This window comes from Euprymna scolopes, chromosome 7 (genome assembly GCF_053919585.1).
Source record: "Euprymna scolopes isolate OS-2025 chromosome 7, ASM5391958v1, whole genome shotgun sequence".
NCBI classification, from domain to species: Eukaryota; Metazoa; Mollusca; class Cephalopoda; order Sepiida; family Sepiolidae; genus Euprymna; species Euprymna scolopes.
The window spans coordinates 20,325,057-20,340,830 of record NC_136488.1 but is presented as its reverse complement, the minus strand read 5'-3'; the positions used below and the strand labels follow the sequence as shown (position 1 = coordinate 20,340,830).

Sequence of the window (15,774 nt, the reverse complement as noted above, 5' to 3'; positions counted from 1 at the left end):
TATATATATATATATATATATATATATATATATATATATATATATATATATATAATAGATTTTTTACCCCTGTTTCTAGCTTAGTAATAAAAATGCTTTAACAAGGTTGTGATAAAAATAAAATATTTAAATAAAGCATTTGTTTGATGCTTTTTATGAGACTGCATGAAACTAAAAACAGCAAAGTTTTAGCTTTGCTATATGTACACCTTTGCTAACGTATTTCTTTACTCTGAAGCAAAGAATTTTGCGTTCTTTGAAACTCCGCGAGTTCGTGGACACTATTGGCAAAGTCTGTCCACTACGCGCTACGCAAGACATTTTAACACATTGCTGTTTTTCTCGAATGCAATATTATTTATAGTAGGATGATGAGTTCTAATGTATGACGCTTCAAGTTTTTTTTAATTTTTTAAGAATGGGGAATACAACGTTGTCCCGGCGAATCACCATGCATTTAAACAATACTAGCACTATAGAGCAACATTTAATAAAAGAACACAACTTTTGCCTCTCCAATATTAGAAAAATCCTCGTCAACAATACAAAAATTATGCAACGTGAAAATAATTTAAAAAAATTAAAAATTCTTGAAACGTCATACACGAGAACTCATCATCTTACTATAAATAATATTGCATTCGAGAAAAAGCAGCAATGTGTTAAAATGTCTTGCGTAGCGCGTAGTGGACAGACTTTGCCAATAATGCTCATGAACTTGTTGATTTTAATACTCCAATTTTTAATCGACCTATATTTTAATCGATTTCTTATCAACTTTATATATTTTTACTTGTAATCACCTAACGTGGTTTAATGTATATTTTACTTTTCACTTTTTAATTTCCATTTCTGCTCCTTCTCACTTTTACATCTTCAACATCTGAAGATGATTCGTGGACGAATCGAAAGCGCTCGTGACAGTAACAATTATGGAACCTTCATTAATATTTTTGATTTTGATATAAAGAGGATTATACGGATGACCGAAAAAATAAAAAAAAGAATCATAAAGCAAAGTATCTCTGTTGCATTTAATAATGTTTGCTTGAATGAAAAACTGCTGCCTAAATATACCAATTTCAAATATATATATATATATATGTATATATATATATATATATATATATATATATATATATATATATATATATATATATATATATTATTTAAGTATAAATACAGCGCTTCTGCAATTGATCGGTATCTCTGATTAACGTCATACCACTGACAAAGACATAAAAATCGTTTCTGTTATTGTTCGAACTTCGTGAGTTACTGGCAGTTCGTGTTTTCTCAAGTCGGTGTTATCATAGTTGCATCGGGAGATAGCAGCAGTATTAACTAGACACGTTCGATCATATCGTTCGCGTATGTTACAGGTGTGATCGCTAACACAATTCCGTTCATGAGCAGTTGATAAATTAAACCACAGTTCTCATCGCCAGCGTTAAAGAAATCAATTTCAAAAGGGGTTGTTATATTTTTTAATTAGTGTTTATGTTAAAAGAAAAACAAAAGAAAACCAAACGGTAAGAAATTACTTTTCTTATATAATGAAAACAGAACATATGTTTCGTTTTAATTATTGACTAAAAAACATCTTCTCTTCTCCTGTTTCTCTTTCTCCCTTTCGATTCCGTTGTATATATCCCGACAAGACGTTCGAATTTGAATTTTTTTTTAAAAAGGAAAGAACAAATTTAAAGAAGTATCAAATTTGTTTTAAATACCATGTATTTTTAACTCTTTTTCACCGCAAACAAAGCATATTACCGTTCGGCTATCGTGTCTAACAAGGGACTTTTGAAAGTTGAGCAGCAAGATTTCTGTTCCCATTACATTAAAACCTCTGCACGTTAGTACAATCAGGGATGCCGGAATCTGAGAGAGAATTCCGAAGTTTAACAATTCGATGGTAAAACCTATTAGATTAGAAGGCTTTACGGAATCTAGGGACCTCTACAGTGAGGGGTGGGATTTTGCTGCTTGTCAGGTTAGTCTGGAGTATGTACGTGAAGGAGGTATAATTGCTATAAGTTCATCCGAGAAGATTTCATCAAATTACTTGGGAAACAGGCACAGGGATGCAACATTTCGTCGATGGGACAGAAGTTGGAGCTTAGTTGATAGTGCTGGACCTATTAGAGTTGAGAATGTTTTTTGGACCCTGTCTAAGAGTGAAGGGCTGGTGGTAAATGCACCAACTCAAATGTGGTAACAACATTTCATGCATAGGCGAATCGTGGCTGTGTAAAAATACTGTCTGGTGTGAGTAATTTTCTAACACAGTAGAGGGAGTCCACCTTCTTTGCAGCAGCCTTAGCAATTTCTTTTTTTTTTACATGGGGGTCATCACTTATCAAGGCTCAGGAGCCACTCAGGGATAAGGGTTATTGTGTGCACACTAATCAGTGGGATAATATCGTAGTAATAATTAGTATTGGGGATTTGATAGGTGTCATTACTTAAGGGGGCGGTTCGTCAGGAATTTGTTTATGTTGGACTTGAAGACATCCAAGTTGAATTCGGGGGGGGGGGGTGAACAGGCAAGCGGCAGAGAGTTCCACAGCCGTGCAGTTCTAAAAAAGAAGCTTTGTTCATAGAATCTACGTTTTGATTTAGGCATAGATAAAGAGTGGGGAAAATTATTGACAGTGGTTTCAGCTAGTCGGGTGTTTTTCGTGAAAGATTAGCGGGGGGGGGGGACCAGAGAATGAAGCTCAGACGATCACTTGCCATGGAAATAACGATAAAACAGAGAAGGCTCGCAACGTCTCTTCTGTGGGAGAGAGGTTGCAGGGAAGAGAAAAGGGCATCCCCCACTAAGCCACAAAGTCTATTTTGTACTCTGTCAAGGCAGGATATACTGTTTTTAGCAGCTCCTGCCCAGATATGGCAGCAGTACTCCATCCTTGGACGTACTTAACTTTTATACAGATAGAGAATTGCATCAGGGGTGAGATATCTTCTGGAGTGGTAGAAGGATCCCACCATTTTCCCAGCGACCTTGGCCACAGACTTGATGTATGTGTTCCATTTCAGATCAGGAGTAAAGGTCAAGCCCAGAAGCTTATCAAAACATGGGGCCTCCCCTAGACGAGAGCCATTCATTTCAATCGATGCCAGATGGGGATCAGAGCGTTTATGATGTAATCATAGGAGCTTGGTCTTAGATGCATTAAAGGTACCCAGCCACCTCTTCCCCTCCCTGAACAACGCGCTCGAGATCTGAGGAGAGAGAATCAGAGAGATCGTTGCAATTTATAGCCTTTGATGTGTTGCCATAGATGGTTGTGTCATCAGCATAGATGTCAACAAATGATTTCAGTATGTGTTTTGGGAGATCATTGATGTATATCAAGAAGAGAGTTGGGCCCAGGATGGACCCCTGAGGGACTCCAACATGAATACACTGGGCCTCTGATTTCTGCCCATCAACCACTACTCTTATGAGCCTATCAGAGAGAAATGATTTAATGATAGAGAAAACATTTCCAGTTATACCGTAGCTGGAAATCTTGTGAAGTAGGCCTTTATGCCATACATTATCGAAAGCCTTTGATATGTCAAGAGCAATTGCCCTAGAAATTAAGCCTTTGTCTAGAGATTTGCTAATTCTATGTGATATAACTGTTAGCACGTCAGCTGTAGATCTAGCAGATCTGTTGAGGTGGTTGACTACTTCTCTACTTAATATGGATTCCAGCAACTTACTCATGACACTCAGGAGACTTATTAGTCTGTATTGAGAGGGAGATGACTTATCCCCTGTATTCTTAAATACAGAGCATACTAATGAGGTCTTCCAGTGTGTTGGAAAGCACTTCTCCTTAAGGCAACGCTTAAACAGTTTGGTAAGTATGGGAGCAATTTCCGGTTGTAGCTTTTTTAATACTATAACTGGAATACCGTCAGGGCCAGTTGTTTTACTGGAATCAAGGTTCTTGATTAGTTTGGCGACCTCACGCACAGATATCTGTATTTTACCTAGCGTGTTGTGTGTTGTAGGAGGAAATACGGGGAGTTGATGGCCTTCGTCGCATAGGGTAGAATTAGCTGCAAAGTTCTTGGCAAATAGTTTGGCCTTGTCGGATGCTGACGAGATGACCTCTGACTTGATAATGGTTGGGATAGAATGCACGCTTCTGTTCAGGATCCTATTTCCTATTTGCCAGAACTGGGAACCAAGCCGTTGCTCAGTTACTTCGGATTTAACGAATTGAGCATATAGCTCTCTTGCATTTTTTATTACTCTTTTACAGTGGTTGCTGGCGGTCCTGAAAGCAGCTTTAGTCTCAATGCATCTATTATGTTGGTAGCTACGGAAAAAGTGATTTCTATGTGTGATGGCAGCAGCACATTTTGGGGAGAATCATGGCTGGCTGTTAGGTTTTGTTGGAATTTTTGGATAGTATGAATTGGTCTATGCCAACAAGTAACCATTCGGTCAGGTCTGATACTATGGAGGACACATCCTTTTTAAACATGGAATGGAGAGGTAGATCAGATATGAATGCACGGAAGCTATCCCAGTCAGCCATAGAGTATCGGTATACAGTACGGTGGAGAGGTACATCTGTAGACTTATTATATTTAATTTTTATCTTAACTGATACAACGCAGTGGTCGGAGGATCCCAGAGGAAATAGAACGGAACATGAGCATAGCTCCGGAGGTGGAGAGAAAAAGGTCTAGAAGGCTTGCATACTGACCGGTACTATCGGGCACACGGGTGGGCTCGCAAACAATCTGAGTGAGGTCATAGGCAATGGCAAAATCATAACAGAACCTCCCCTCATTGTCAGTCTTATTTGAGTGGGTCAGCCATTCAACATTATGGACGTTGAAGTCACCACAAATGTGAATGTTAGCCGCGGGATGAGCAGACAGTCAATTTTCTCCGATATACTCTTAAAGATAGTAACTCCACTGTTGTGGGGGCGATAGAGGGCAAATATAAATGCGGTGGTGTAAGCTAGTACAACCCGGAAGCACATATAAGGTAAGTTAGGGTCTTCTCTGGATATATCCCTGCCACACGGGAAGCCGTCTTTAATGTAGGCCCATATTCCATGCCCATGTCGATCTTGGGGGTCAGATTTAGATGTTAAGTTAGAGTATCCATTAATTAAGAACTCATCTAGGGAGGTAGTCGGCCCTATTCCAGTTTCGCTTAGAAAAAATATGTCTGGTTTTGTTTCCTGTAATTGGGTTTCAACCTCTGGAAGGTTGGAACGTAGACCCCTAACATTGGAGAATGAGAAATTCTAGTAGAGGTCTACGTTGGAGGATGGGGTTCTAGGTTTATTATTGTTTTTGTTTTTTTGGAGATATTTCATGTTGAGGATTTTGGGATTGGTGGAACAGGTCAGGATACTTGGTTAGAGCAGTACAGAGAGGGAAAGTAAGAGTGAAAAGACAGGAAGATTTTTTTTTTTTTTTTTGTAGCACATGATAAGGTAAAGCCGTAACAATTACCCACTAGTATGGCATCGAGAGGCCCCACCAGAGACTACTGCATGGTCCAGAATCAATTCACCAAATGGCAATACAGCAGCCCCAGTACTTTGCGCCTGCTGATAGGACAGCCTCCTTAGCGATTAATCCAAGGTTCGGGTCCTTGACTATCAGGCGGTTAACATCAGCCCAGATGAAAACGTTTACCTCTAGCACCCTTACTAGTGACATGGCCGCAAGGATAGACATAGAAACAGAAAATTTCCGGCATCTCAGACTACTGTTCACAAAGTACTACCGACCAGGCAGCTTTTTCTTCACCCTTTGTCAGAAACATCACTCATTGGAAATGAGGACTGAGGGACAAAAAAGGAGAAGCGAGAGTTACTGGAGCTGCCGATAACACATCCACTGTATTATCTACTCTCCATTGAAAAAAAAAAAAAAAAAGGTAAGAGGGACTTATTTCTCCAATGCAGTTGTTCCAATTCGTATTTACTGTGTATATTAAGCCGAGGGTTTTGAATGAAGAGCCCTCAGGTAGGGTATTATTTGTCATTTGAATCGATGGTATAAAAAGTGTTTGTAGTTGTTAAAGGAAATAAGCTTAGTCTTAGTAGCATCCAATGTTATAAAAAATGGTTTATAACTTATAGCGGTTTATCTTTTAACATAATTTTTTTAATTAACTCCAAAAAGTTTTACATACTAATCGGTTACCACTTATCAAAGTCTTGGGAACATTGGAGTATAAGGTTTTTTTTACATAGGAGTCACCACTTATCAAGGCCCGGGGACCACTCGAGGATAAGGGTTATTGAGTGTACAGTAATCAATTGGATAATATTGTAGTAATCGTTAGTAATGGAAATTTGGTAGATTGGATTACCTAAGGGGACGATTCATCAAGAATTTTTTATGTTGGACTTAAAGACAGTTTTAGTCAGCTGGGAAACAGGCAAACGGAAGAGAGTTCCACAGGCGTGCAGTTCATGGAAAAAGAGATTTTCGGTTTGGACGATATACGTTATTGCGAAAAACCGGAAACAATGAGTGAAATAGGAAAAATAACTTAAGATAAACTGATTATCCAAGAGGGCCTACCGATAAGCATTTGTACACATTAGACTTGAATATGACCACCAATTGGATGTTCTATGAAAAAAACTTTTGTTCATTCATGTAAGTCTCATTTGGCTTTCAGCACAGAGATAGATAGATAAATAGATAGATAGATAGATAGATAGATAGAAAGAAAGGGAGAAAAAATGCTTGGACGTGGTAGTAACAAGACAAGTTCTTGCCGTGAATCGTTTACATGATGCGTATGTTCAAGTTTTAAACAATTTTTTCAGTTGATAAATTAATTCAATTAAACTTCACAAAAATTCGATTCTAAAAAAAGGGAGACAAGTCTAGCATGCAATAAATGATTATTTTTTTGTATCATGTATATTTCGTCGTTAAAATAAAATGGAAATTACTTATCGGATTTAAATTCCAAAACTTCGACAGATACATTAACAATTTTATTGTCAAGCAGATTTTTCATTATATATATATATATATATATATATATATGTGTATATATATATATGTATATATATATGTATGTATATATATATATATATATATATATATATATATATATATATATATATATATATATATATATATATATATATATTGTTTTTAAAATATAATTTTTAAACTATAATTATATTTAAAAAACAATACATATGCCGCTCCCCATTTGGGAGTACCAAATTGGTTAGAGGAAAAATTATTCTCAACTCGAGCTAAAAATGCGCTTTCGTATAATTGAATTCATTCAAAACTATCGCAAACAAAAACAAATAAATAACATATATATATATATATATATATATATATATATATATATATATATATATATATATATATATACCTTTATGTGCTTTAGACTTAACATGCAACATAACATTAGCTACTTTAATTTTCTCTATCGCTCTCCCTCGACTCAGGACTGCACCATAATAAGCAAAGTCTCTGACAGCATAGACACAGCACTCTCCCTCGACACTAGTACACAAGTACATGTATTTGGTGACTTTAATGTTCACCACAAAAACTGGCTTGGATTCTCTACTCACACAGATGCAGCGGGCAGCACAACACATAGCTTCTCTATATCTCACTTCCTATCACAGATGGTTACGTTTCCAACCCGTTTCCCAGACCAGCAAGAACAACATGCATCACTTCTAGATCTGTTTCTGACCACAGTTCCCGATGATGGTATAATGAATGCCCACAGCCCACTTGGAAACGCTGATCATGCAGTGATAATAGTCGAAATCACCCAAAACTCTAGAGCTAAAACTGAAGAGCCATTGCTCAAAACAACGAGATACTATAAAAAGGCTGACTGAAAAGTCATCAAGAATCGCATCAGAGATGCCCCATGGGAAAATATCTTTTCTCTTCCTACTGAACAGTGTGCAAATGAGACCACTGAACGGTTCAAAGCGGCAATTGAAGCAGATTTAACCGACATAAGTCCAGTTCAAACAGGCAGAAGTATATAGAAGCTAGAAGTAACTGTAAAAAAGAAATATCAACAGCTAAGAGAGGACTTACTAAAACAACCAAAAAACGCATCGAAGCAGAAAAATTAGGAACCCGTGATTTCTGGAAAATCTATAATAGTGTAGTAAATAATGGGCAATCAACAATTCCTCCACTAATCAGCAATCATGAGGTTGTTTGCTCAGCAACTGAGAAGGCTAACATGCTCGCCAGTTGGTTTGCCTCCAACTTCACACTGAACCCTGCTAATCACACCTTCCCAGACTTTCCTTTGCGGACAGACACCACGCTAGACGATCTGAAAATCATCCCTTCTTTGGTGTATGCTATCATAAAAAATCTTGACACTTCAAAAGCATGTGGACTTGATCTTATCCCGGCTGTGCTATTAAAAAAGTTTTCAAGAATTCTAGCGATTAAATTATCGCCCCATTTCAAGAATTCTAGCGATTAAATTATCGCCCCATTAGCCTCCTCCCACTTTTCGCCAAAATATTTGAGTCCATAATTAATCAAGTTCTAGTCCATCACGTTACTGATGCTAAACTTCTGACCGACCAACAATATGGATTTAGGCAAGCTCGTTCCACAGCAGATATCCTAACTGTAATCTCTGAACGTATATACCATTCACTGGACAAAGCAGAGGAGGGTAGAGCGGTAGCTCTAGATATATCTAAGGCTTTTGACAGGGTATGGCATGAAGGTCTTCTCAGGAAAATTAGATCATATAATATTACTGGATGAATACTTAACATAATTAAATCCTTCTTAGATAAGAGAAAAGCTCAAGTTGTCCTCGACGGTCATACATCTACATAACATGATATAAATGCGGGAGTGCCTCAGGGGTTTATCCTTGGACCTTTATTATTCCTAATATTCATAAATGACCTCCCCGACAAAATTGCCTCTGAGATGGGTATATATGCTGATGACACCACACTCTATAACAAGCACAATAAGAAAAGAAATGAATACATATCTAAGCAAATGGCAGAAACACTAGAGGATGACCTCCAGTGGAATGGGGACAAAAACGAATGGTCACATTCAATGCTGCCAAGACTACACTTGTTTCCTTCAATAATTACAAGAAACCTTCTCTACCACCAATAGCAATGGCCAAAGATTCATTATCTGAAAGTACTTCTTTTAAACTCCTCGGCCTAACCTTCACAGGAAACATGAGTTGGAACAATTACATTGAGAGTATTGCCAGGACCGCTGCGAGGAAGGTAGGCTCTTTTTACCGTGCTAGAAAGCTACTAACGCCCGAAAGTATCCTGTACCTCTATAAGGCCACCATTCGCCCATATATGGAGTATTGTTGTCATATTTGGGCTGGTGCATCTGCTACTAGTGTCTCGCTCCTAGACAAGGTCCAAAAGAGAGTGAACTGTCATCTAAGCTTCAGTCTCTGTCCCACCGACGAAAAGTTGCATCCCTATGCCTGTTCTACAAGTATTTTAATGGTGAATGTTCTGATGAACTGCAAGCATTTGTACCTCTACGACGGAAATACCCTCGACAAACCCGACAAGCAGCTAAATCCTACCTCTACACAGTAGACATCCCTAGATATAAGAGAGTTTTCTACTCCAGTAATTTCTTCCCCAGAACCGCTAGACTTTGGAATTCCATTCCGGGTCCCTGCTTCTTCAACTGTACTGACATGCTGAAGTTCAAGTGTAACGTGAACCAACATCTTGCTGCTGAACTCCCTACATAGTATCCCAGTAGTTGATGTCCCTGATAGTAGCCAAAGTGGCAATGTGCCTTGTTTGGGGTGAAAATGTAATAAAAAAATCATTCAAAGCCTATTTTTTGGCACTTTTTTTTACAGCCAGAAAATGTTTCAAACATAGTCATCTGTTTTCCTAGTTTTGCATATGAATTACAAAATATCTTGTATTTCCCCAAAACCTCTGGCCTTTATAGAGGGGGGACTAAAACTTACTGCTATGATTTCAAACAAGAGCAAGAAGTTTGGCTTTTGCAAACCAGCAACAGCTTGATTAACAGGTTTATTAAACATCTATGACCACACATTTGCATTTTTAACATTGTTTTCTCTTTCTATTTCTTTTCTTCTTTTTTTTTCGCCTTGTTTGTATTAATAACATTTTTCTTTTTTTTTTTCTGTGACCAACGATTTTCTAGTTTTCTTTTCTGTTTCCGTATTTCATATTTAAAAATTAACAATTTCATTTCTTTTTTTCACGAACATTTTCCATAGCCGATTATGGCATATCGCCCGTTTTCTCAATTATACTTAAAAACTTAAAAATTCTCAATTATACTTAAAATACTTAAAAACAAAAAATATCTTCGTGTTTGTGTGTTATTTATTTTTTCTTATTTTGAGAATTACAGTTTAACATATATTTCTTTTTCTTTTTTCATATGTATGTTTATCGTCCTTTTTTCTCATAAATCCAGCACATTTTTTTTCTTACAATATAATATTTTTAAGGACTCTTTATTTTTTCTTATTTTGTTGTATTTTCATTTTTTTTTTTTTTTTGTGTCTATTCTTTGTTTGCTTGTTTTCGCCTCTTTTTTTTCTCTTTTTTTTTTAACTTTGTGTTTGTGGTAAATGCCATATTTGATATCTCCCATGAAAAGGGACTGGCACGGCAACCAAAAAGACGTATGTTACATTGTGGCATAGTATTCATATATACGTGTGTGATTGTGTTTCGTGTTACTAAATGTCGATAGAGTGGGGTTCTTCACTATCTGAACCCTAAGTTATCGTGATGCAGTTGATTTATATTCCGAGATCGTCTAAATGTTTTGCGTGCGTGTGTGTCAGACATACACATATTTTGACATATCTCATCAACTTTTCAACTACGTCGTTGGTCTTTTGTTCCATCTGAAATTCATCTGTTCTTGGAGGGAAGGTGGAACCTGTTTGAACGAATACATTTCACTCCATACTTGGTTTTATATAGTTTTTATTCACTTTGCAGATGTCGATCGCAGAAGGATGGAAAGTGAATATCTTTGCTTGGGTGCTTAATTCTAGGTCTCCATTCTGAGACACGTCAGCTGTCTACCCGATGAAGGGGGGGGCGCCCTGTTCAATCGTTCGTCCTGCTCAATGTCCAAATTCCATACTCATAGATTTATAGATATATCGACAGACAGGTAAATAACAGATAATTTCTTGTGTTCCACAACTATATATATATATATATATATATATATATATATATATATATATATATATATAGTAAGTTATAAAATGTATATGGCGATTAAGCTACACTGAATATTCCGCGTTTCATCCACTCTAGGATTCTTCAGGCTTATGCGCGAATTCTGTGGTTGTTTGTCGTTTTTATATGCTCATCTTCTATTGAAATTTTAGTTAGCCAATTAGCTTTCTAGTATCCACTACGCCCTTCCTATCAGCCAAAGGCCTATTTGACCTCTGGTTGACCTGTTCCTTTGTGTATGCTCTATTTAGCCTGGATATTTAGCTTCTTGATCTGTTTTAAATCTAGGTTAGTGTTTTTTTATGTTAGTTTATATATATATTATTTACAGAAAGTTTCGATGAGATAAGTCATAAGTACAGTCGGTTTCAGACTGTTTAGATAACCATATCAAGCTCTCTTCATATCTAAACGGTCTGAAACCGACGGTACCGATGACTTATCTCATCGAAACTTTCTGTAAATAATATATATATATATATATATATATATATATATATATATATATATAGCATTTACTTTATATTTAATAAAGGTATGTTTCGATACCGAAAATTTGGACATTTTATATCTAAAAAAAATGATTTTATCGTTTAATAAAGATTTTCTTAACATTTCTTGGCTTTCAAAGATTTTAAAGTTTGTAATAATAGATATATATATATATATATATATATATATATATATATATATATATATATATATATATATATATATATATATATATATATATATATATATATATATAGTCCTGAACTGCGATCTAGGCTTTGTCGCACTGACAAAATGTTGCGTCCATCTGCCTGTTTACAAGTATTTTGATGGTGGATGCTCCGACGAATTACAAGCCCTTGTACCCCCTCGACGTAAATACCCCCCCCCCCAACAAACGGCAAAATCCAACTCCTACACAGTAGAGATCCCTAGATATAAGAAAACCTACTCCAATAGTTTCTTCCCCAGAACTGCTAGATTTTTAAATTCCCTTCCAGGTTCCTGCTTCCCAAATGTATTAACATGCAGAAGTTCAAGTGTTGCTGCTCAACTCCCTACAAAGTATCCCTTATATATATATATATATATATATATATATATATATATATATATATATATATATATATATATATATATTAAATACGTGCAAAAAATGGTGGAATAAAGATAGGGGGGGGCATGGTTTTGAAAGCCGATTTATCATAGGCTTTTAAGTTTCCGACTACTTTTTATATTTGAAAGATTAAAGACGAAAATCAATTTCCAAAAGGAAAAAGTATTTGTACACACGAATCAAAAATAGTTTTCACAGATAGCAAACTAATTCAGCTAAATTTTGAAATTAAATAAATCCATTATAAAAATCCTTTGAAAGATAATTATTAGTTTTCTGAGTCTATTTCAAAGATAATTAGTAAAGTCCTAAGCTATTTAATTTAATTTAAAAAAAAAAAAAACATACCTTGTTTGTACAAAAAAAATACCTTAATTAGCCCCCCAAAGTGAGAGATTCTCGCTTTGTTCAACCGAAAGAAAACAAAGTCCTCGTCACATGGATTATACGGAAGATCAAAATTTCTGACAGTCGAAAGGCTGTCTGAAAATGAAAGGTAGTTAAAGGGGGCTAGGGGTGCTGTTTTCCTTTTTTCTTCTTTTTTCTCCCAGTCGTGCATCCGTACATTCCTATCGTGAACGTTTGTCTAATTTTTACCATTTTTAATTTAATTATTTTTCTATGTCCTTGCTTTTAATTTTAAAAAAGTTTTATTTTTCAATAAACTTTATATATATATATATATATATATATATATATATATATATATATATATACATATATATATATATATATACTTGTTTATTGTTATATAAACATGCTCACATCCCGCTGCTACAAATAGCCATTTGTTTCAATCAAACAACAAATATCATCAGGCAGCGAGTTGACTATTCAAAAGTTCAATGAAATGAATAACCTAAGGTTATTCATTGAACTTTTGAATAGTCAAGTCGCTGCCTGATGATATCTGTTGTTTGATTGAAACAAGTGGCTATTTGTAGCAGCGGGATGTGAGCATGTTTATATAACAATAAACAAGTATTATCAGCTCTTTTTATTGAGCACTATCTAACAACCTCGTTGAATTCATTAGTCCATTACTTTTTAATAAAAAAACCCGAGTATATATATATATATATATATATATATATATATATATATATATATATATATATATAGTTTATATTTTTTTCAAGATTATGTAAAAATTATGTTACGCCGAAAGTTTTAGATTCATGTAAGCAAGGAAAATATTAGAACCATATAAAAATTATGCGAAACCTATAATTAAAAAAAAAAGTAGAAATATTTTTTGTGCGAAAATATTAAATAAGCAATGCGTAATTTAATGATAATATCGGTAGTTCGAGAAATTAATTTTTCTTCGAGTTGTATCGAATTCATTAATACGGACTTTGGGGACTTTTTTGTAATGGTCCTGTAAAAATTACATGTTTTTAATTGTTACAATTTACGATGTTTTTTTTTTTAATAAAAGAAACAAAAATAAATTCATGCATTTTATTACTACTGAAAATCATAACTTTTTATAAAAGTATTTTTTTTAAATAAAATAATACATTTCCACTAAGATTTAAGTAAAACTTATGTGTTCAATTTATTCCGTGATCATGATTTGATAAATATTAAAAATTTCATTAAAATTGTTTAATTTCGTGACTTTTGGTGAATTTTTAAGTAAAGGGAGGGGTCAAAATGTTTATACTTTTTAATTTTGCACGCACCTAATATTCCTAGGTGACTACAATCTGATTGTGTTCAAGTCCAATGTAAACAAGTTCTTGATGAACCGTCCCCTATGTAATCCAACTTACAAAAATCCTACTACCTATGTTAAAAACGCTATAATCACATTGACTATTGTATACCCATTAACGCTTATCCTCGAGTGGCCTCCGGGACCTTGATAAGTGGTAATTCCTGTGTAATATATATATATATATATATATATATATATATATATATATATATATATATATATATAATAAGAGAGAAGGGGAGTAAGAGGGGGATTAATATCAGCAGTCAAGCAAACGAGCCCAGCCTGCCACTAACTGCCAAAGAGATTATAGTACTATATATGTACTCTCTTTGTTTGCATATATTTTTGTACTAGACTGCTGTGGTGGATTGAGTTGCAGGTTATGTATATAAAATATAGTTATAAAATATGTTTTAACGAAGGAGTAAACAAATTCGTTTAATTGTCTTACTTTTCGTTATTATTTATTTATATACATTGAGGTATTTATTTATATCTAAAAAAAAACAAAAACATTTGATTAGTTTACTTATATGTTGTACAATAGGCCGGGCCCGGGCCACTAACATTCGTTCTCCACACTCCTACAAACAAACAATCACTGTTTTATTTGCTTACTTTTTATTTCATTATCAAGATGGCTTTGCCGATCGTCAAGTTGACTTGTTATTCTCGTATAAACTTAGGCCGACATGGTATTTTTACTTCGCTTCAGCGTCTCAACTCGAACCACCGCCTTTCCCGAACTATGACTTCGATTTGGCCGCCAGTAGACCGCCTGAAAGAACCTATGGGGTTCCCCCAGAAGACCTTAACCGGGCCCGGCCCTTCAAACTGCTCCGAGAGAGTCCTCGCGGCCAACAAATTGCCGATGGTGGGACATTTACATGCAGAGTTTATCAAGGTAAGCATCATATTTTCTTTTTTATGCTTTTGTTTATGAAAATAGATCAAGTCTGAAAAATAGTGGATACTTGTTCAGAATTCCCCCTATATTAAAAAAACAAAAATAAAGAAAAATCTGTTTATGTACGTGCCCGTGCCCGTGACTAAAAGAAAATATAGTACACCAAAAATCACGTAAATTGATCAAGAAGTTTTATTTTTATAAAGAAAATATTTTTCCAATATCCCTATGTTAAAAATGGCTTTCTAAAATCTCGCAAGTTTTAATTATTTGGAGTTCTCTCCCTTGTTTTCAGCTTGTTTTCAAGATGGCGTTGCAATATCGTTGCTGTTCGTATAGCCACGATATTTGATTTTTATTTTACTTAAAAATAAAACTACTTGATTAATGCATATGATTGGGAAAGCGAATTTGTTTACTCTCTCGTTAAACTATATTTTATACATAACCATTCTTTTTGGTTACGGTGTTTTTTTTTTTGTTTTTTTTTTGTTTTTTGTTTTGTTTTTTCGTCACGAGTATGTACATCGTACAGATTTTTCTTTTTTTTAATATGGGGGAATTCTGGACAGGCACTTAATAATGATGTGAAATGTATACAGTTATTTATTTTATTTTGTATAGACATTACATTATTGAAGCATAACCCTCTCCTTTGTTCTTATTTACTTGCCTCCTCACGAGGGCACGTTGTTTTTAAATGATGAGGAAACCCAACTCCTCAAAATCGAGTACTCTGGAACAGGATAAAAAAATTCAGTCTAGAGAGATTTATCCT

General features: G+C 35.0%; 1 protein-coding gene across 2 annotated transcripts in view; it reads left to right on the top strand.

Moving 5' to 3' along the window:
* Positions 1-1,288: 1,288 nt before the first annotated feature.
* LOC145279625 (alanine--glyoxylate aminotransferase-like) overlaps positions 1,289-15,774 on the top strand; it is a 93,220-nt gene continuing 78,734 nt past the window's right edge. Inside the window, exons 1-2 of one of the 2 annotated variants that reach the window (XM_080130837.1) lie at positions 1,289-1,532; positions 14,805-14,993. In XM_080130837.1, coding sequence (XP_079986963.1) covers positions 14,838-14,993 — 156 coding nt within the window. In that variant the 5' untranslated portion in view covers positions 1,289-1,532; positions 14,805-14,837. Of the gene's footprint in view, positions 1,533-14,593; positions 14,994-15,774 lie in introns of those variants that run through there. The other variant, XM_080130836.1, reaches the window with a different exon arrangement.